The sequence below is a fragment of the Pyxicephalus adspersus genome, chromosome 3 (genome assembly GCF_032062135.1).
Source record: "Pyxicephalus adspersus chromosome 3, UCB_Pads_2.0, whole genome shotgun sequence".
Lineage (NCBI taxonomy): Eukaryota > Metazoa > Chordata > Amphibia > Anura > Pyxicephalidae > Pyxicephalus > Pyxicephalus adspersus.
This window is the reverse complement of record NC_092860.1, coordinates 72,788,010-72,810,618: the sequence shown is the minus strand read 5'-3', so window position 1 is coordinate 72,810,618 and position 22,609 is coordinate 72,788,010. Positions and strand designations below refer to the sequence as shown.

The 22,609-nt window shown below is 35.3% G+C and overlaps 1 protein-coding gene across 2 annotated transcripts in view; it reads left to right on the top strand.

Moving 5' to 3' along the window:
• Window positions 1–22,609, top strand: part of TMPRSS9 (transmembrane serine protease 9) — a 56,558-nt gene that overhangs the window by 15,060 nt on the left and 18,889 nt on the right. For both annotated transcript variants that reach the window (XM_072405206.1, XM_072405207.1), the window contains 10 exons: window positions 5,287–5,408; window positions 8,873–9,027; window positions 11,753–11,880; window positions 12,467–12,534; window positions 14,457–14,629; window positions 16,605–16,646; window positions 17,028–17,141; window positions 18,783–18,954; window positions 20,364–20,638; window positions 22,316–22,452. In XM_072405206.1, coding sequence (XP_072261307.1) covers window positions 8,883–9,027; window positions 11,753–11,880; window positions 12,467–12,534; window positions 14,457–14,629; window positions 16,605–16,646; window positions 17,028–17,141; window positions 18,783–18,954; window positions 20,364–20,638; window positions 22,316–22,452 — 1,254 coding nt within the window. In that variant the 5' untranslated portion in view covers window positions 5,287–5,408; window positions 8,873–8,882. The remainder of the gene's footprint in view (window positions 1–5,286; window positions 5,409–8,872; window positions 9,028–11,752; window positions 11,881–12,466; window positions 12,535–14,456; window positions 14,630–16,604; window positions 16,647–17,027; window positions 17,142–18,782; window positions 18,955–20,363; window positions 20,639–22,315; window positions 22,453–22,609) is intronic.

Sequence of the window (22,609 nt, the reverse complement as noted above, 5' to 3'; positions counted from 1 at the left end):
TATGCTATTGTAAAATTATTGCTGAAACCCGAGGACATGGTTGTGGTCATGTATAAAGTGGCCTTAAATGAACATACAAAAAAAATGTAATGCTGAAAGTTTGGAAATGCTTGCTGCTTTAAAGATGTTATTTCCTTATATGTATTAGCTTTGTAGGCTTACACTGCATGCATCAGCTTCACAAAATGAAAACAAAACATCTACCCTCCCAGGGGTACAGCCTCCTAGCTATCATAAGGTGATCATAAGGTCTGATTTTACCTTAGATATCATAGATATCATCTGAGATATAGTGGTCCCTCATATTGTTTATCTAACACTTCCTTACCTAATAACACAGGTGATCTTTTTGTCACTGTGATATGTGAAACAGTTTTCAAGCTGTGGCTCGATCAAAAATCAATGAGGATGGGGGAGACACCGTACAAAACAGGTGCTCTTCATCTATTGTTTTGTTTGTGGCCTTCCCCATTCCAACTGGAGGAGCAGCGAACGTTGAAAGACCTAGTAGAGCAGAAAGTACAAGTCAGGCCTTGTTGTGAAGCTTGTTATGCATATTACCTTTGACTGGAAATTTTATTAGTTGGCTTCGGATGAACTAATGTCCTCTTTGCAAGCCTGAGCTATTAATATGGGCATAATCCAGATAATAATGACAGCAATATTAAACTTTTGTAGAAGTCTTTTACTGCCATGGCCTTTAAAAATATTATCCATACAACAGCAACACAGGTAATAGATTAATATTTTTCTGGAAGAGATTGCAAACATTTATATATATTCAGTGGTGGGAGATGTTGGGGCTGTCGGTGTCTGTAGCGTGCAGCAGTTTCACAGTCACAGGAAGATTCCCCAGTACCAGGTACCTCAATGACAGGGAAAATTCCCCAGTAGCAGACACTCCAGTAACAGGCAGCTATCCCAATGACAGTTAGATTCCCTATTCACAAGCATGTACTGCAGTGAGTGCTCCCTTTGTGTCCCTGTGTAGAGTTATTTTCACATTTTCTATGCTCTATTTTGCTTTATTGACTAAGAAAGCTTATTGTTTACCAAACTCAATAGCTCAAACTGAAATTTACTGACACAAGGAAATGACTCATTTCAATGTTTCTGAAGCATATTTATACTGTATGTGTGTGTGTGAAACCACTTGTTGCTTGTAGAACATTCAAATTAATGTTCTTCTAATAAAAGGAACGTGAACAAGTAGTTATTTTCAATGGCAAATAGATTTATTTGCACATAATTGAATGACCTAATTATAAACTAATGTACAAAATAATTTTAAGCCCAAAATATTGTACATAAATTTTAAAAATGAAAAAAGGAGCTGGGTTCCTAAATTTAATTTTGGAAGGGTGATCATATTTAGGAGCCTATTTATTTTAGTGTGAACTAATCAAACTTTTGTCAAGAAACACTAGTAAAGCTTCATTTTTGTTTAAAAAAGTTAACTGGAAAGAGTACACATTTTCATGGCTGTAGTAATATAAATTTATTTTTCTTTGCAAGAAGAAAAAAAGCAAACATCATTGTTCTAAAGACAACTATAGTAAACTACACCAAGGTAACATATGGACATGTCCTCTAAAACCAAACACAGTTTGCCTCCCAATATTTGTGAAAGTGCAAAGCCAGCTATTGTTTAAATGTTCTCATTAATTGCAGTTGTGAATGACTTTCCCAGGCTGATTACATCAACACTGAGATATCATGACAGTGTTTCTGTACAGTGTGCCTAAAAAAGTGTGCAAAAATCTTTCTTATTATCAGTTTCAGACTGGCAGTTCCATTTTTGTGGATTCTATATGGAGGTTTTTTTTCATTCCTGAATTTTTTCTGCTTTCTGAGAACTGATGAATCTGCTATAATTTCCACTTCTTTCTCAGTCTGTGATAAAATCAGCACAGGGAGGAGATGTCTGGAATTCAGCTATTTCAAGTGGACAGCAGAGCTAGAATGAAAATCTAACAAACACCCCATTGTACTTCTACGTTCATTCTTTCTTCCATTTTAGATTGTAAACAGAGCTGAGTCCTTTTACACTGAAACAGGGACAGACCCCATTAACACATCTGTTATATGCCAGTTATTTATCAGTTTAAAGTACATGTTACATCATTTAAATTACCTAAAATGTATGATTAATAACGTAATAGAGGTTTAGTTATGCAGTTAAAATTGAAAAACAATAGCTGTAAAATGCATACAAAAACCATAGCTTACCTACTTGTTCAGTTTTCCATCCAGACATTGGTGTCCAGTCCAGTCTCATTATTCTGCATTTGGGTGATCCCTGAATATACCAACTGGTAATAGACAACTCCTGGCTGCTTCTGATTCACATAAAGTTTGGTTTAAAATATTACTGGTTATTCTAAAATTATCATTGCTACCTATCTAGTATAAATTTTGAACTGTAAATATTATTTGTATTGCAGGAAGCAAATATACAAAAATGTATACATCAGTAACAAGACCTACTGTCCTCCTAGTAATCCCATATAATGTTTGCCTAATCTGCAGAAGATTATACAGAATTTGGATTAGACGAAACCAAGCAAATTTTTTAACTTCAGTATAGTTGCTACCTTTACTGTATAGCAATAGTGTCCCCAATATGCGTACAGTTCTTGTCCAACATTCTTCTGTAGTTATGAGTATTGAGTTATTAGTATTTGTACACATTTCACAAAATAGCATTTGCTAGTGACAATATATAAATTAAAATTTGGAAGCACTGCAATGCATATTTATTTTTCCACATTTCTTCATTTTATGATATCCTGAGATCAAAGGTGACCTAAGGACATTTATTGTTAGATTCAGCCATTTAGAGTAACACAATTCAAATGCATCTTACTATGTAAATAATCTTGAAAGGTGGTGTACTTCTAGAAACTATTTTTTAAAACTTTATTTGTGATTTTTTTTAAATATACAAAGATACACTTCAGTAATCAATCCAATACAGGTACAAGATCCATTCAATATTTGAGAAACAGTGCATAGAAGGAGAAAACAAAAAGAAAGGTATAGAAAGAAAGAGAAGGAAGGGTTAGAAAAGTGGTAGGGGGCATTCCCATATACTTCTGCAAAAAAAGAAGGGATTCTATTGAAACATTGCTCTAAATTGCCTGCTCACAAACCCTCAAAGTTGCAAAGGAGTCTGATACTGATACATTGTTATTTTTATACACCAAGTGGAGTATTTGATCTATTCAAATATATGGGATCGCTCCTCTGCACTTGATACTTTATAAATAAAATAATTCCATCTATCTAGAAAGCAGCTTATCATCAGTAGTTTCAGCCTCTAGCATCTCTCTCTGTACAAAACTTTCCTCAAGGAAGCCACCACCAGATATAGGTTGGGTGGTTGTATGTGGTGCCATTCTTACATAACAGCCCTACTGGCAGCCAACAGGCAATTGCTCATCTAGCCCCTCGGGCCACCGTGCCCAGTGAGGTATGATCTTCCCCCCAATACTCAAATTGGCATTGATGGGGGTCTAAAGGCACTTGAAAACCCACCACATCAAAGATAAACAAATAAACAGGCAAAGGCCTCCCTGTATCAGGTCCACCTGTGGTCTGAAGACCTTGTATGACTGATGCATGATTTTAAATTGTGTTTCCCTCCATGTCCCATTCGTTATGCATTTTCTCACTATTTGGTACCCTATATTAATTTTGTCTACTATATCGTCAATACCCAAATTCTGCTGCCATTTACACAAGTTTGTCCATTGCAAGGGGTTTGAAAAAGAGAATGGATGAATGGATGGTAAATGGACGAATGGATGGGGACAGTAGGGAGACCGGGCTATCATAGCTGTTGCACCTGAGGACTTCTGGGTTCGGAATAAGAGCTCTACACCATGAGGAGATCTGGCAGTAATACAAGGGGTGTGATATCCTCAGCGACAATATATATTCCTTGCTTAGTTTGTTCAGGGAAAGAAGAAGATAGGAGAGGGTCTAATACATATCTCGGACACTATGTAGGCTTCCCTCATGCCACTTCTTGTAGGCAGCAGATGTAAAGCTAGGTGTGAACATGGGTAACCTGAGATAGCTGGGGGCAGAGACAATTTGTGCCAGGTCTACCCCCATACCAGCAGTGTATCTCTAATGAGAATAAAGGTAACCGTGAGAAGAGGCAGTAGAGGAGGGCAACCTGATATAATGGGGCCACTAGTGTTTGTTCTATAAAGTAATTGGAAAAATGTGACGTCCCATTGATACAGTCTATGACATGACATGTCCGGCTGACCAGGTTGTTCTCCCATTGCAGTAGTGACAGCTTTTCAAGTAGCAACAATTTTACTGGAGCACTAATTACAAGTAGGTAGATTTCAGGCACCAATGGTAATAAGTCTTTAAAAAAGCCAATTATGGCAATAAAGTACCTTCAATAGGTTGGTTTTTAGTTTATCAAAGGTGTTGCCTGATACTAAAAACCAGCAGATAGGGCAATTAGTTGCAAGCCAGTCATGTACTGTATACATGCCAAAACATACACACAATCTTTTCTTCTAGAGAAGGTTCTGCAAATAGAATACCTAATCAAATATACAGTGAGTATTCATGGAGCCACTTGGATTTGTTAACACCAAATCCTTTAAATGCAATATCAGGTTCAAAACCCTAAAATACATGGGCTCTACATATTAGAATGTGAATTATATAACAATGTATTCCATATTACATTTTATCATAATGCATAAAATACTATTACACTAGCTAAGTAAGAGCACATGCTATAAAGAAAGAAAATAGGTAAGTTGCCATTGCTGTGCTTTGCCTCTAGAAATGCTGTGTGACTGTCTCTGGTCTCCATAATTGATATGCCATTGGTATGGAACAAGAATAGGAGTTCTGAATTAACTGTGAACACTTTTGGCAAATGTATATTCGGAATCTGAGTATTAGATATTAAGAATGCAGTCATTGATGACAACCTAAATAGTTACCTATTGACAGGTATCTTTCAAACAAGAACCAGTCCATGATAATATGGTCTAAAGGAATGCCTCTTGGGCTCTCCATCTATTAATCTGCAGTAAAGAACAGTGATAGTGAATTCCTGGAATCCTGTTTTAAGGCTTTTTTTCAATTACTATTCAGTATCCTGTTATGTGTAGTGAGATATTGCCATACACAATATTTTGATAACATCAGCCAAATCACCTTTTGTTATGAAAAAACCTGATACATTTACATGTATTTTTTTTATAAATATGACTAACAACTACTTTTTATCCATCAACTTATATTTAGATTTATTGGCCAAAGCTTGGATTCTGAAAAGTAATGTTATGAAATGCTTGCAACATCAAAGGACAAGCTGAAAGAGTAATTCAAATACAACAAAATATACAGCAAAAACAAAAACATTTATGGTAAGTAAATTATTATTAAAGCATTGTCTTTATTGTTAGTTTTTCTTCTGTTTCTGAGCAAACAGATCAAGAGCAAATGTCAATTAAGAAAACTTAACCCATAAGACTTGGATAAGAGGGTTTTTTTTTATAAAGCAGTGAATCTGACAATAACTGAAACACTGAAATACACAGACCTGGAAATGTAACTCATTATTCCCAAATACCACAACACACAGACACACACACCCTGCAAGCGAGGCACTTATGAACAAATGTTTGCAGATGGTTAAACCTCACCCCAGTCTGATGCTACAACCATATTTATTGCTTGCTGTATTTTTGGAGTATTTTCAAAAACCCCATCCCCATCTTGTATAGAGAAAAAGGATAGTGCATTTAAATTCAAATATGAAATCAAAATTAACTACCTGTAATTTAACCATGTAAAAACCACAAGATGTGATTGTACCTTAGGCCAGGCCTAAATGGGAGAGTAAATCCCTTTGTTATTTCAAGGGAAAGCATAATGTTTTCTATAAATATTAGGTTTTTGAGTCTGATAAATATTGCAAAATTTATAATTACATTACCAGACATTTGAAACTTCAGACTTCTTTTCACATATTTACTAGTTTGTTCTTTCCAAACTTTTAAAATAGCTCATTGTTTATAGGGCTTAGTACCTCAAGCTCCCATTTGCATTTCCAAGAGAGCAAACAGAAACTGATTTTGGATTGGAGTAATATATACCTACTACACTTAGATTCATGCCTCAGTTTCAAGAATCCACTGCTTTTTATGTTATTTTTTATTTAGTGGTAATAATGTCATTAAACTAATAATAATGATGAACAAGATCATTGGTATCAGTAGCTATAGTACTTCTCTAACAAAAAGAAGTAAAGACTCCACTGATCTCATTCTCCTTGCTCTGTTGGTGTTGGAACTTTGCAGCAACCATGAGTCAGAAAATAATTATACTGTACATGGTATATATTGCAGTTTTCATTGTTTTAGGCTCTTTTTTCTTTTATTTTCACCTGTTGATCTTGCCAGTAACAACGCTGGGGTGTTCTTGGGTCACCCAGGAACAGAAAGTATTTTGAGATAATAAAACAGCTACCCCTCTTCTCCTTTTATTTGTTAGAGTTTAAATATACTTCATGATATGTTTATCAAACATTTACTAGGCAATTTACCCACTACATATTAGTCCAAAAGATTATCTCAAATATTTAGTAGAATTCACATATCAATTTCTGCATTCACTCTGCTTTTATTTCGGGGAGGTGACTGGAAAAACTAATGTTGCCTAGAAGAATGTCATTTACATATTTGACGTACAGTAGAGGTTACTTTTGTATTTCTGGTTAAATTTTTGGGTAAGTTTTGTTAAATAACTGAGGGCTATTTATTTGTCTGCTGGCAACTGTGGTCCATGATGCTGAAACACTGTTTTAGCATTGCCAGCCTAACCAGTTCACAATGTGTACTGATATACAGATAAATGTATATCTTTTGGTACATGTGGTCCTGTGGTGTTTTGGCCAGCCACAGCAGGTCGTCTGAAGGAGGGAGCACATTAATCCATAGCTGGATTTAAAAAATGACGTTACTATAAAAATATAATGCTCCCATTATTCTATAAAAATATCTTTCTATTTGAAAACATGAGTGTACAAATAACATATACAAAAAAAAATCATTCTATATGGCTGGTCTCCCAGTAAATATTCAGGAAACTGTATGAAGCACCCAATATCTATTTCCACATTAAACACTTTAGACCCATTTGAAACCAAGGTTTAAATATTGTGCAAGGCAAAAATGGATAAATGTGTGATGAATTTCAAAGTTCATCAACATTTACAGAGTAATAATTAGGATGAATAGTACAGTAAAGAACTATTCTCATTTAAGAACAGATGTGGGATGACATGGTCAAATGGTACTACACCTCTAAAATTGGGTCAAATGGGGGATACTCCACTGCAACACATAGAATAAGTGTGAAGTCCAGCTAAAAAATGGTTGGATGCTGGGAAAATTGCTCTTGGAAGAAAAGATATTTAATTGCCTGGAAAGTTTTAGGATAAAACTTGCAGGACCCTTAAATTTCTACTACTACTCTTTAAGTAGATGATACATCATATAACAGCAGTGACCTGCTTTCCTTTTACTATGTGCTTGATCAACTTTAAAACTAACGTGACTTGTCATACTACCTCTAGAGACTTTAAAAACAACACAATAACTCCAACGACTCCACATTTTTAGTTTTTTTTCTGTTATTCCTATGATTATCCTATGTTTATATGTATGCTATTTCCAAAGCTAAATAGATATTATAAAGCTCTGTAATCACAACAGGATTCTGGCTGCATGGCTGGTCAGTTTCTCCTGAGCCAGCCTATGCTACTGTCATCTTGTTTCTCTAATTAATTGTTTGAGATTGTTGATACTTGTCCAACTAATACCTGTTCTATCATCAGCTCATCTAGAACACCCAGCTACTTTAGCATCATATTCTTAACAAGATGTCCCAGTTCCCAGTGCCAAGCCAATATTTGACATGCATACTTTAAATTCCAAATCCTTGTTACCATTCCTAAAGACATAGCCCTTATAATACTTGTTTTCAGTGTTTGTGGACTAAACTGAACAAATATTGTCATGATTATAGGGAGTCTGCTGCTAGAATCAGATTGCAAAAAGAAAATGTTTTCTGCAAAGAAATTAGTAAATACTAACTTCTCCCACTGCTTTTTGCCATCGGACACCCCTGTTAGTAAGATAAACTGTCCTCTAAAGTAGCGGTCGCCAACCTGTGATGGGAGAGTGGGTGGGGTCAGGCATCATGATGTCACTAGAGGGGAAGTTTCTTCCCCTTTGAGTGACACACGGCTCTCTGCACATGTGTGGTCCGGAGCTGGTAAATTTAGTGGTCCGTTGGCCCAAAAAGGTTGGTGACCACTGCTCTTAAGCAGTGGTCACCAACCTTTCGGACCTCAAGGACCATTAAACCCACAGAATCTGAATGGTACATGGACACAAAAGTTGTGTACATACATGGGACATGATCAGCGGGGTCAGGAGAAGGACGCACTGGCCAGAGCCGTGGACCACTGGTTGGCGACCGCTGCTCTAAAGACAACACAGAAATTAATATATCTGGCAGTTTTAATGTTTCTGTCTCTTAAGTACATTTACTGTTCATTTTTATGTACTAAATAATTGACATAGGAAAGTCTTGCATACTATAATCAAAGTACATATAGGACTCTATTTATACAACAGGGAATTTGATATTCCCACAAACATTCTCTGGTGGGAATCACTGCCATTGAAACACATTGACCTGGAAGGGTATGTTTGAGGGGTTTCCGATTCCTTGTTTTATAAATAAAGCCCATACTGTGTTCATAATTTTATTGGTGTTTGTTAAATAAATAGTTGTCCTGATTCTTGCTTGCTGTCTACAGCTCTGTTACAATGGCAGGACAGCAGTGTGTGGGTACAGAGCCAGTGCCACACTTGGACAAGGTGAAGTACATACACAAAGCATACTGTAAATGGACATTAGCCTCTGTACTTCTTGGAGGCACAGCCATCAGTATCATCACAGGATTATTAATAAGTAAGTAGTTTATTTGTCACACTTACAATATTCTATATGTTCATTATATTGAAAATTATGTTAAAATTAAAAAAAAAATTGCAATGGTATTTATATTTTTTTGGTTAAACTAATAAATGAGACATTACTAGCTAGTGTATCCTTTACAAGCTATAGTTAATTTAACCTTAATATGTCTAGTTAAAGATTAGGGCAAGTAATTTTGGTTGGTGGTCTCATTACCATCCTTAAAAAATATCTGTTTCAAATCTCACCAAGGGCCTCTCACTTTTACCAAACTTAAGGAAACATACAAGATCCCCAACAAGGAACTCTTCTACTACCTATAAATATGCAATTTTATCCTTTCTTTGATTTGTGGACTTCAGTTTCCTTTGGCAGTAACTTTTTTTGAATGAACATGCAGGGATAAACCAATCACGAGAGGTTTCAAGAGTGGTCTCCCAATTTAACTCACCTTTATCATACATATCAACTTGGGGGAAAGAACTTTCTATAACCCTAACGTTAGATGATCATTTGAGCCTGTGGCAGGCCAACCCTAAAAGTTCTAAAAATGTACTCACATTGGAAAACTCCTACAAAGTCCTTATAAGGTGGTATTTACCTCCAGCACAGATAGCACATGTAGTTCCAGCCTATTCTCCCAATTGTTTCTAAGGCTGCCTGCTCGTGGCACTATGGGCATCTTTGGTGGCTCTGCCCCAAATTTTTATGACTATGGATCAGAGTATACCATATAATAATTCTGTTTTAGGAGTAAACTTGCCTAGAAACCCACAAAACGCCCTAATGCACTTAGCTCTGACTAATGTCGACAGGTGATCAGCAACTCTTATATCACATATTTTTATGGCTCACGCATGGAAAACCTCCTATTTTTAATTTTTTTTGTGAGTAAAGCACCCACTACAAGGGACTATGATTAAAGAAAAAATCACAGCTATTCTAAATGATACCTATGATAAAATCCTGGCTACTTGGCAGCCATGATTGGCATATTACTTACCCTCTCCTTCCTCCCTTTTTGAAACCATGATACAAACCCTATCTGGTTGCAGGATACCTTTTTTCTCTTCCCTTATCTTTCTCTTCTCCTTTTCTCCCCTTCTCCTCTTTTACTTTATATTTTTTTATATCAACACTTTTCACTTTCACTTTTCACTTGTTTTCACTTTTGACCTAATCTTTCCCTTTATGTGTTAAAGCATACCTCCATGATTGTTATGGATTTTTTTGGGATCCCCACAACTTGTTCATTTTATCTACTGTAATACCACATTCTTGTTTGTTTAATCTTGTTTTATCATTATATCTTGTATTGTAACTCTAGTATTGTTTCTAATAAAACTTTTTTGTACCAGAATATCTAAATCATTTTTTTTTTGTTGCTATATCTAATTGGGAGATTTCTCTTCACACGTCTGAGATACATGACAAGAAGTAACAATCTCTCCAGTTCTTCAGTCAGTTGTGACTGGAACAGACGTCCCTATTAGAATATTTTTTCTCACCTCCTGTCCTGAGGTGAACTGTTGCCATTAATGGCTGTAGCTGCAATGGGAGGGCACCCTGCTCAGATAGCTATGGATGCACAGCTGTACAGACATTTCATCAAAACACAGGAGTTGTGCAGTACCGCTGCTTCAGTTTCACTACTCACTCACACCTAAGCTACCCCTGTCCCTCTCCGCTCCAGACATATCTGTCTGGCTGCTGAAAAATCCTGGCATTGTTTACAAAAGGACAGGTGGGCCTTACCAGATTCCAAAGTCCAGGGCCCTGTAACAAAACCAACAAAACTGCAAGCACTTGTCACTAAAATATCCCCGACTCTTACTGCAGTATATAACTAGTTTTCATTTTTAAAGGGTACATACCATTCCCCCTAAAACGGGGGGGGGAATCTATCTGCTATTAAGGACCCACCCCAGTAGTCCTGTACAGCGCTTTTTCAATAAAGGTTAATAATATTTATATTAATCATAATTATAGTTCCTCACTGAAGAATTCTACAAATAAAGTCCAGCAGCTGGTCTATTGGACTTTTGGTCTAGCCTTTGACACAATGTTGCTGTTACAGGGCCATTTTTTTTTTTTATTATATTCATCAGAAATGATAGTATGCACAATAGTAGGCTTTTTTTTACATAGCAAATATTGTTGTCCACAGGGAAGAAGGGACAGCAGCAGGGGAAAAGGGACAAGGTGTGCTACATTTGCCTTAAATACTTTGATTAGATTTTCCTTATTTTAAACCACACAATGTACGTTCAAGTCTACTATTCAATATACCATAGCAAGCCTGTTTAGCTAGCAGACTTTCTCACAGATGAATGTCATTCCACTTCAAAAGCAGACTACTACTTTCTACATAGATTTGAGAGGAAACTACATAACACTGATATGCAATAATTCAAATTTTGTGTTTTTATGGTAAAGAAGGTGGGGAAGCTTTAGGTGCCTATTTATACCCTTTTCATGTTCTCTTGTTAAAATTATTGGACACTTAAAAGGATACTATTTTTTCAGGTTTACACCAGCCATTCTATAAACTTAAAAATATGTTTTCAAAAAGCGAATTAAAGTATCTGAAAGGATCCCAACATGTATATACAGTAGAAATAAAATAAAAGATTTATTAGCTTTAACTACCATTAACTACCATTGTGTGATAAAGATGATTCTGCTTATAGCTTGTTATTGACTTTTTTTCTACCTTTAGTGTATTTATCAACACAAAGCCTCACTTTGGTACATACTTTGGAATTACAAGGTCTTCAATATGATTCAAGTTTACAGAACAGTACCTCTATGTACTACAGATCCATAACCGCTACTCTACAGAGACTGGTAGGCAAAACGTTTAACAAGTAACTGTCATCATTTGTTTATTGAGATATATGTAGTGCTTCCTACAGAAGCACTGGATAAGTAGATGTTGATATGTTTCCAGTTAAATAGATTCAAGTGTACAGTATGTCACTGCAAAATAAAAAATATAATAAAAAAGCTGCAGTACATATTTGTCATACATTCAAATGTTTCCCATATTTTATGGCCCTACAAGTATATAACAATACCTCTTAAACCAGCATGGATTTTCTAAGTCCTGTCGTGGGCTCATAAGATCACAGCATTTTTGGGAAGGAAGACCTTGAAACACCAAAAATATGACTGTAGTAACATGACTTAGATTATGAAATAATCAGCAGCCCTAAAATGTGATGTGTTGGGTTTTTATTGAAGAACAAATAAAATTGAACTAGACAGAAACTAATATTTTGCTGCTATTTTCTTTATGTAATTTATATTTGGTTTGAGGTCATGTACTTTTCAAGTCTTTTGTATTACACTGGAATGTTCAACTTTCATCAGTGTTTAAGTTTTTCAGTTTTCATGATAGTGGTAGTAATTCTTAATATTTGTTCTATTTTAGTTGAAATCCAGTTTCAAGGGTAGTGTTATAGAAGATAGTTATACTGGATTTACTGTTTTACACTATAGGTAAGTAAACTTGTTGCCATTTATATGTAACATTTGAATCTGACATTTGACGTTTTCAGTACTGAGGAGCCCTCCAGGAAAATAAGTATACCTAAAGCAACATACATAAATCAACTCATTAAAAAAAAACATGTATGTTATGTTAAGTTTAAAAAAATTGTAATAAAATTGCTTGTAAATAAAAAAAGCACCAGGGATGAGGCTCAAGCTTGGTCCCACGGTAGGTTCGGCTTGAACTTTAGCTGTTCTCTATTTAAAAACTTATGTAAAAATTTGGATGGATGAACATCAAAGTAGTGATCAAAGTAAATGAAAGTGAACAGATTTTGCTCAAACTGCAACTAATGAAAACTGGTCAAATTCAATGTACTGGAAACTACAAAAATTCATAGCAACCACTTGGATTTTAGTAATAAAATAGGAATAAGAAAGTAAAATCTGGTTGTCGTGGGTTACTGAACTCAGTGACTGCACATCACACGCACAATACACAAATGTATTGATTACCCCCAGTAACCAAAATAGGTAAACTGTCACTAAACCATTACAAATAGTACACAAAGTCAAAATATGTATTGTAACAAAGATATAGTATGTAACTGCTCACATTATAAAATTGATTTTAAAGGCACAATGCTATAGAATAATTGATGGTATGTTTTTTCATAGCCAACTGAATTGTCATGTGAATCATCTAAACTCCTCTCAACCTTTGACTTCACTGTCTCTTTTCATATCTTTAGTAGAATCGGAAACAGAGTTTAATGTAAAGCCCAAAATTAGTGAAAACATGAGAGTTTAGAATTAATCTTGTGTCCTCAGTAAGTTCAGGAATTGAAGAATGTAACTATACACACTGCTGGCTGACCCTACTTGTCTCCATCAGACCTGACCACACTAATCTGGCTTGTGCTGAAATGCTTCCAAGTTATTTAGCTATTTGTCTCAAGTTTGATATGTTTGTTTTATTATTCAGGAACATTGAAAAAAGTCCTTATTTTTATTACAAAATACCTTATAAATCCAGTCTGTATTCAGTTTAGTTAGATTCGTAGGTTATATTGATATCTTTAGTCTGGATTTATAAGTATGGCGCTGAAAAGCTGAGATTGCAATAGTTTATAACAAATAAGCGATAGCCTCTAAACAAGCAGTGAAAAGGTTGCAGACAAATTTTAAAAGTATTGGTTAAGTAGAAATTCTGGATTTTATTCTCCTGTGTATTCCTTTTTAGATTAGTTTAGATCAGAGGGTGTCAAATTCTGGCCCCGGGGCCAAATCTACCCCCAATGTCCTTTTTTTTAGCCCCCAAAGGAATCCTAAATATGAATTGCAGCTGGCCCGCCGCTGCATTGAAAGAGCGCTGCCACTACAATTCCTGGCATCACTCACGTCTATAGACCTGCGGGCTCTCTGCCTATGCATGGCCTCGCATTGGACTATTTTATAGATGCAAATAATGCCGGGAATTTTAGTAGCGGCGCTATTTCAATGAAGAGGAAGTTTCAGCGGCGGGCCACTCATAAGATTTAGCTCCACATTGGCCGTGTCTGCCATTTCCAGCTCTCCCCCTCAGCTGTACTTTTCCTTGCTACTCCAAGGCATGGACTTAAATGGTTGGATTTTCATGAATATTTGTATTATTATTGTTAAACTGTTCAAAAAGGTTACCATTGAAATTTAACTCAAAAGGCTACAAATAGAGAAAAGATCATATTTTTTTCTTAAATAAAATTAAAAAAAATGTTATCCCTCTTTCTCTATTATAAACTTGTTCCAGATTACATTTGAAGCTATACCTCTTTTTTTAATAAATTTCAAGGTTGGCCCTCTGTGTATTTAGGTTTGCCACCCATGGTTTAGATCATTGAAAGGAATTTTGTGTACCTGCACATTTTAATATACTTTAAATGTTTTTACAGCAGGGGTAATGAAGGCGTCATCGCACATCTAAAGATGCATTTCATGTCCTCTAGCAACACAAAGGATGCAGAGAAAATTGGGGACATTCTTCGACAGGGATTGTCTTTATCACTGAGTAAACACCCCATACCAGTATACATTTATGGCAATATCACGTCTGCTATGCTTGCAGGTATTGTAATGGAAAAAGTAGTAAAACATTACATTCCTTTTATAAAATAAAAAGTTTTTGTATGTAAAAAAAAAAATATGCTTTATATTTGGATAAAGTAGGGCATGGTTAGACCAGCTATCCTCCTGCAACATCTTATCACCCCCTTCCTGGCCAGGTTTTTATTGTTCTTTGTGGCTCTGATTATGCAGACTCGCTATCTCTGTTTTGTCAAAGTGACATCAAAAGAAATCAGATAAATCATAGTGTTTGTGAGTTTGTGAAAGAACAGGAGTATGTAGGACTGAGTATGGGTGAGGAGTATATAATGCACAGAGAGCATAGGTCAAAGGTATGTTATGCACAGGATGCAGGGTTTAGGAGTATATAAAAGTGAAACTTCATGATGTAACTGCACAGAGTGCAGAAATCAGGCATATGTATTACACAGAGCACAGGGTCTTTAGTATGTAATGTACATAATGAAATTATGTAATATACAGGAGTATGTAACAAACATCCCACCTCTCCAAACCAAGATTTTCTGTACCCCATGTACCATGAATAAAAAGAAAGATTGGCATGTACTAAAAGTAGAACTAAAATAGATTATCATGGAAGAACCTGGGTGACCCCTCACACCTGGAATGTTGATATAGTCCAGGCAAGAGATGATAAGAGCAGACAAGTACAAAATTTGGACATGTGCAGATGAAAGTGGCAAGTAAAGTTTTGCCATTTTTTAAATTCTACATATTCACATCTCTGCACTCTACAGAATCCTGTTGTTCTTATTCTGTCTCATTGACAAGCCTTTTAAGAAATAAAACATATAGAAATGAGCATTGAAAAGTGTCAAGCTAGTCTTTTTAGACAACTTAAGGTTTCCCAGGGATAAAAACCTTTGCTTTACAACTACACTTTATGATCATATAATAATCTCTAAAAGGTGAAACCATTTACATGTTCACAATATGATTTTACATTTGTACAGCTAGTTTTAGGAAAAAAACACTAATAGTACCTGATCTGCACATAGTTAGGTTACACAAAAAGTCAGGTTCCAAAAGATGTGAAATATCCACATAATTTTACAACCCCATTTCTACATTGGTGTTTTTGTATAGCCCAAATTATTTTTATACTTGATATGACAATATAGAATTGAATTATTAAAAAAAAATTGTATGTCACTACCATGTTAGGGTTAAATTGTAGAGAACAAGAGTGGGGGGAGGAAGAATACCAAAAGCATTGAACATTTGCCAACACTGCCCTGTAATCTGAGCAATGGGCGAGGAGGGCATGTTCTTTATTCAGATGCCAAGAACGATTGAAGTAAATGAAAATTTATTAAAAATGGGGGGAGGAAAAATTACAGAGAGATGATTAAGGAGCAGTGGAACTTTAATAGAGAACAATAACTCTCTTTCTAAGAACAGTAGACGTCCATGTTCATAATGTCTAGAGGTCTGAGCATTGACATAAGTATATCTTACCTTAATAAAACATTGCTCAAGAGAACTATTCAAAGGCAGTTTCATCTCACTCATGATGTTGGAAGTATATTGCTCACTCATAAAATATGTAGAACTACAGAAAAACAAAAAAGTTTTACTTCTCAGATGGGCGAGGGGAGTAATAGAGTAGAGAACTCAGGATAGAAATAGGTTTCAGTACAAGATCTAAGACTTCCACAGCCTTTACCTCTTAATATGATTGACACGGAATTGTTGTTTGTATATCAGCAAGAAAACATGATATACAGTAAGCATGCTTTTAAAACATGCAACAAATAATTTTATATATCAGTTTTTACTGAAAGTCTGCTAAATGTGTTGAAAATCTACATTAATATTACTTTTTTTTACTGTTATTATTTTTTTTAATAACAATATTATTACCATGTATATATACCAAATAATAAAAATCTACATAGAATAATATTTCAGTATGTCTGTACTGACCTTGTTTTATGTTATTTTAATTACTGCAGATAATAATGGATTGTCATTCTACTCCATAGGACTGAAGTCAGGTAAATTGTTAACTATTATGTCATTTAGATATTTCCTAGGGAACAAATTCATAACTTTGCTCATCACATAAACATCTAAAGTAATCTGTTATCACACACATACAGATACATATCTGTAAAAAAAAAGTTTGCTGGTGTAGGGGTTGATATTTTATTATTAGTCTTCTCATTTCCTGATTTAGCTGGTGAATTTGAGTGCTTTGAAAGTTTGGAGTAAACATCAGACAAAGGGTGACCCTACTTGACAATAATCTGTGTGTTTTTGGAAAACTAATGAATATCAAGTAGAGTGTACAAAACGGTTTCTAAACCATTCGTTTTTACGTTATTTATAAAAAAATATATATTTACTCTTCAGTTATAAACCTTTCCTTTTTACAGGAAGTTGTCCATCTCAAGTGTATTCCTGCAAGAATAGCCAATGTATTGTCAAGCAAAACCCAGAATGTGACAGTATGCGTGACTGCAAAGATGGATCAGATGAAAAGTACTGCAGTAAGTCTCCTTCCAATGATCAATCTCATCTCAATAACATTAATTAGGCTCTAGAACGAAATGAATTCTGAATTGCATTTTAGCAAATCTGACGATGTAATAAAAGTAATGTAATAAGAATCAAAACTAGAAGGTTATAGATATTTTGTATTTTATAATTCTATTTCTTAGCTTTACAAATATCATGGGTTAAAAAATTATTATAATAATTAAATCTTTCATTATTTCATAATATTCATTCTCATCGGGTCTTTGAATTGTCAAACAGATTAAAGCTATGTTCACACTGGCCATGAAGTTGCAATGCGTTTTTTTGATCATCATGCTCTCTTCTGAGGAGACACTGTATGTAGTTTCTCCCGACAGAAGCTCCATAAGGAATGAATAGGGGCAGCATTGAGTAGCACCACTTACTGTTTCCAGCTGTTAAATGTTCGCTGGTTCATTAGAAAGAAGAAGTTTTAAGAACTAGCACTGTAACGTGGGTGTCTGATCAGCTGCCAGCCACAGGGAGCCACGTGTGATGGCTCAAACCCAAAGCAGGTTAAGATCCATTCAGATCCATTTATTGATGGATTCAATAATAACTGTGTATAACAGAAACAAAACAAGCAGTTAACATGCAGTTAGGTTAGTTGGCTTCCTCCAAATTGACCTTAGACTGTATCAATGACATATGACCTAGATAGGGACACTAGATTTTGAGCCGCAATGAGGGCCAGCTAGTGACATGACTTTGGACTTTGTAAAGCGCTGCGTAATATTTTGCTGCTGGTATTTACAAGTTATTATTAATCATTGATATGACCATCTACTGTATGCCGCTGTCCTAGCATATCTTTAGGGAAAGAATAAAATAATTTTACTAAAAAAAATTTCACAGGGAAGTACACCATGGTTTTGCTGGGAGTATTTTGAATAATAAGTTTACAGTTAAAATTTTAGAAACAAAATGTACTCTACCATATTAGCCTGGAATAATATATATTATATCTGGTAAATGTAAAGCTTTTAGTGACTAACTCAAACACTAAAACTGTTTTCTTTCATTACGAAACAACCAAAAAATATATATATTTTGCACTTATTTACTTTGATGTTATTTGTTGCCTGTGTAACTGTGTTAAAGATAACAGCTGCTCAGTTACCAACTCACACCCAGAAAACAATTTTTTTTTTATGCATGAAGGCATTCCATAGTTTTTCCTTTATTATGCTTTGTACCTGATATAAAAAAGGAACCCTTACTAGTAGTTCTCTCCTTTGAATATGCATATAACTCAAGTAAAAGAATGTGTGAGTCTCCAATTTGTTCCCGTGATGCACTGTTGCAAATGGCACCCACCTATTGCTGCATCATGGTAGGATGTCACGTCCTAAATAGCCAGATGTAATAAGTATTTAACACTACTCCGGATGGTAAACAAGGCAGCAGTGGAACAAGCAGAGATTAAATATATGCTGTGCAGGAAATATTAGGTACCTTTTATACCTCTACTTAGTATTGGTTTATTTATTTTACTTTTACCCTTCTGATAAGTGTTAAAGTCCTTGTCGTTGAAGTTTTTTTAAATATGGTTGATGCTGTTTATGGCACAGGATAATTTACTTTTTGAATGCTTTTTTTTTTTTAATGTTAAGATTGTGGTTCACGTCCTGCAATGCAAAAATCAAACAGAATAGTTGGTGGGTCAGATGCTGCAAAGGGAGAATTCCCATGGCAAGTCAGTTTGAGGGAGAACAATGAGCACTTCTGTGGAGCGACCATTATAAGTGGCAAATGGCTGGTATCTGCAGCTCACTGCTTCAATGAGTAAGTACAGCTTGATTTTGAAATCTTATGCAATAGAAAAGGTCTATTTAACACAGTTATAATAAAATATGATATTGGATTTTGTACATAAATAAAACAAAAAAGCCAAAGTAGTAATTATATCCCCTACATATTACACTCACCAGCCATTTTATTAGGTACAACTGTTCAACTGCTTGCTAACAGAAATATCCAATCAGCCAGTCATTTTTCAGTAACTCAATGCATGTAGGCATGTAGACATTGTCAAGATGATCTGAAGTTCACACCAATTGACTTGACATGGTGGTTGGTGCCAGGTAAACTGGTCTGAGTATTTTAGAAAATGTTGATCTGCTTGGAGTTTTACACATATTCCTCTCTAGGGTTTACAAAGAATGGTGCTGCAAGGGGAATATATGCAGCAAGCAGTATGTCTCTGGATGAAAAGGTCTTGTTGATGCCAGAGGTCAGAGGGAATAGCAAAACTAACTCAAACAGCCACTCATTATAGTCAACACACAGTAAGCAGAAGAGTATGTCTTCTGCATTTATTCTTTAAAGAATAAAGGCTAAACAGCAAGAGACTATGCTGGGTGCCACTCATGTCAGATAAGAACAGATACCTGAAGCTACTATTTACATGAGTTTACAAAATTTGGACAAGTGTTTGGAAGAATGTTGCCTAGTCTGATAAGTCTCAATTTCTGTTTCAACATTTGGAAGGTAGGGTCAGAATTTCATTAACGCCATGAAAGAATGGATACATTCTGCCTTGTATCATTAGTTCAGTGGTTGTGTAATAGTGTGAGGAATATTTTATAGGTACACTTTGGGTCCCTAAGTATCATCTGAGCGATGTTTAAATGTCACAGCCCTACCTTAGTATTGTTGTTGACCATGTCCATCCATTTAAGACTGCATTGTGTGCATCTACTGATGGCTATTTCCAGAAGGACAACACACCATGTCACAAAGCTCAACTCTTGGTTTCTCATATTGGTTTCTTGAACATGACAATGAGTTCATTGTATTGAAATATCCGCCAAATACCATCCTTGATGCAAATCTTCCATTCCACCATATCCCAAAGGTGCACTAATAAATTGGGATCTGGTGGAATGGGAGATTTGCATCAATGTGCTGCTGACAAATCTGCTACAACTGCATGATGCTATCATGTCAGCATGAAAAATATCTCAGGAGTGTTCTCAGCACTTTGTCATGCCACAAATTATTAAAAAGAGGGGGTCCATCCCTGTACTAGCAAGGTTTACCTAAAAAAGTGGCCAGTGAGTGTATCATGGACCCCTAAATTAGCCCAAAATAGTATATTTTATTTATCCATATTACACATTTTGAAATTGCAATAAATTATAGTTTTATAGATATACATTTTGTCATATCCTCTATTTACAAGTACTTTGCAGTTTTCAGGATCCAGCTGTATGGGTGGCTTACATAGGATCTACATCTTTAAGTGGCTCAGATGGCAGCACAGTAAAGGCCTACATTAAAAACATTGTTAAGCACCCTTCCTATGACCCAGACACGGCAGACTATGATGTGGCTGTACTAGAACTGGATTCTGAACTACGATTCAACAAATACACACAACCAATCTGCCTACCAGCTGCCACTCACGTTTTCCCTATGGGCAAGAAGTGCGTTATCACTGGCTGGGGATACCTTAAAGAAGACAACTGTAAGATATGAGTTATTATAGACCTTGGTGGAGATAGCCATAGTGCTGCTTACTGTTTAGTCAGAGTATTTCTTAAAAACTAGATCATCATGCAACACAAAACTGAAAAATTAAAGATAGAATAATATAGAGACAATGAGCCTGATTTTTAAAAGCTCCCCCAAACCCAAAGAAGATAGACTATTATGGGTGAACTTGGGTGAGCCAGCAAACCTAGAATGGATTTGGTCCAGGATTTTAAAAAAATTGCCTAATAATAGGAAACAATTTTATGAAATACATTCTAGGTTTGCTGGATCACCCAAGTTCACCCCCCATGACAATCTATCTTCTTCAGTCTTGGAGAGTGTTAATAAATCAGGCCCAATGTCTTTGTGTTTAAATGCTGTCACTAAATACATATACAAGAGTGGTAGTATAGTAAATTATGGAGATATTGAGCCTGATTTATTAAAGCTGTCCAAGGCTGGAGAGGATACCTTTTCATCAGTGAAGTTGGGTTATGCAGCAAACCTGGAATGGATTTAAGTCATTTGCTATTTGTTAGCAAAATTTTTAAATCCTGGATCCAGATCCATTCCAGGTTTGCTTCACTGATTAAAGTATATCCTCTCTATTCTTGAAGCGCTTTAATAAATCAGGGTCAAGGTCTTTGTGGTTAGGTGTTGTCACTAAATATTTATCTGAAGATGTCTACTTCAAGAGCATGGTTTTAAAGAGAGGGGGTTGTCAGGAGGGGTATCTAAATCTTAGTAAGGGTTCATACGTGCCAATATTTATCTTAAAATGTCTACTTCATGAGCATAATAGATTGTATACTTAGTAGCTTATGTGCGTGTTTATTTATAAAAATGTAAAACTTCATCAGGTTGAACTTTTGTTTTTTGACAAGTAAGATGTGAAAGTAAAGTAAACGTGATGCTGCTTAAAGAGACCCTGTTACCAGGTAAAAGTACTGCAAAATCAAGTATTTTTAATATTTTCTTGCAGGTTTTTACCTCTCCATACATTGGTTTTTAATTTACATGCAATATGCATTTGAACTCACTAGCAAGTCTGACTACTTTTGGAGCAGTCAATTTCTTAGAACAGTCCTTTCTATTTTGCACATCATAGCCCTTTGCTCTTCTGGGAGTGTCTAATTACTTTCTGTAGTTTCTGTGTGGGCCCAGGTCCACCGCCCCTATCCTACCTGTCTATGTAAACTTTTACATAGCTTCCCATGTTTGAGAGAAGACTGTGGGGTGTCATCTCTGAATATGACAAATATAGACGTCTATACAAGTTTGGGGGGGGTGGGAGTAAATAACATGCACAAAAATATTTGAAATAAACAAATAATCTTATAGGAAGATTTGTTTTAATTAATTATCTGACAAGAGCATCTTTTAATAAGTTTAATTTTGCAATTCGGTAGAATAGGACATTTTTAAAATGACTAGTAATTAAAAAATAGATTGCCAAAAAAGGATGTAGTTTTCTACCACTTTAAATTTATGAAAACATTAGATGATTCCAGTAATTTATCTGGAAACATCTATACATATATTTCTACAGAGCTCTCCATTAGGTAGGTTAATTGCAATTTCCATAATACTGTACTTAAAAAATATACACAACACTAATTACTAATTTTTACTGGTGACTAACATATTAAGATCTTTTCTTTAATTTTAGTAGTAAAACCTGAAGTTCTACAAAAAGCTACAGTCGCCCTCATGGATCAAACTCTCTGCAACAGTTTATACAGCAATGTGGTAACAGACAGAATGGTATGTGCAGGTTACCTGGAAGGCAAGATTGACTCGTGTCAGGTAAATTAGAATATTCTTTGGAATTTTCCTATGCTAAACCATCAAGATTTGTCATCATTGCATCATGCATTCATGTTTTTTTTTTGTTTGTTTTTTTTTTAATAAACATTTGAAATTTAGTTAATAAAGGCTTCATGCTCTGCTATTTTTGTAAATT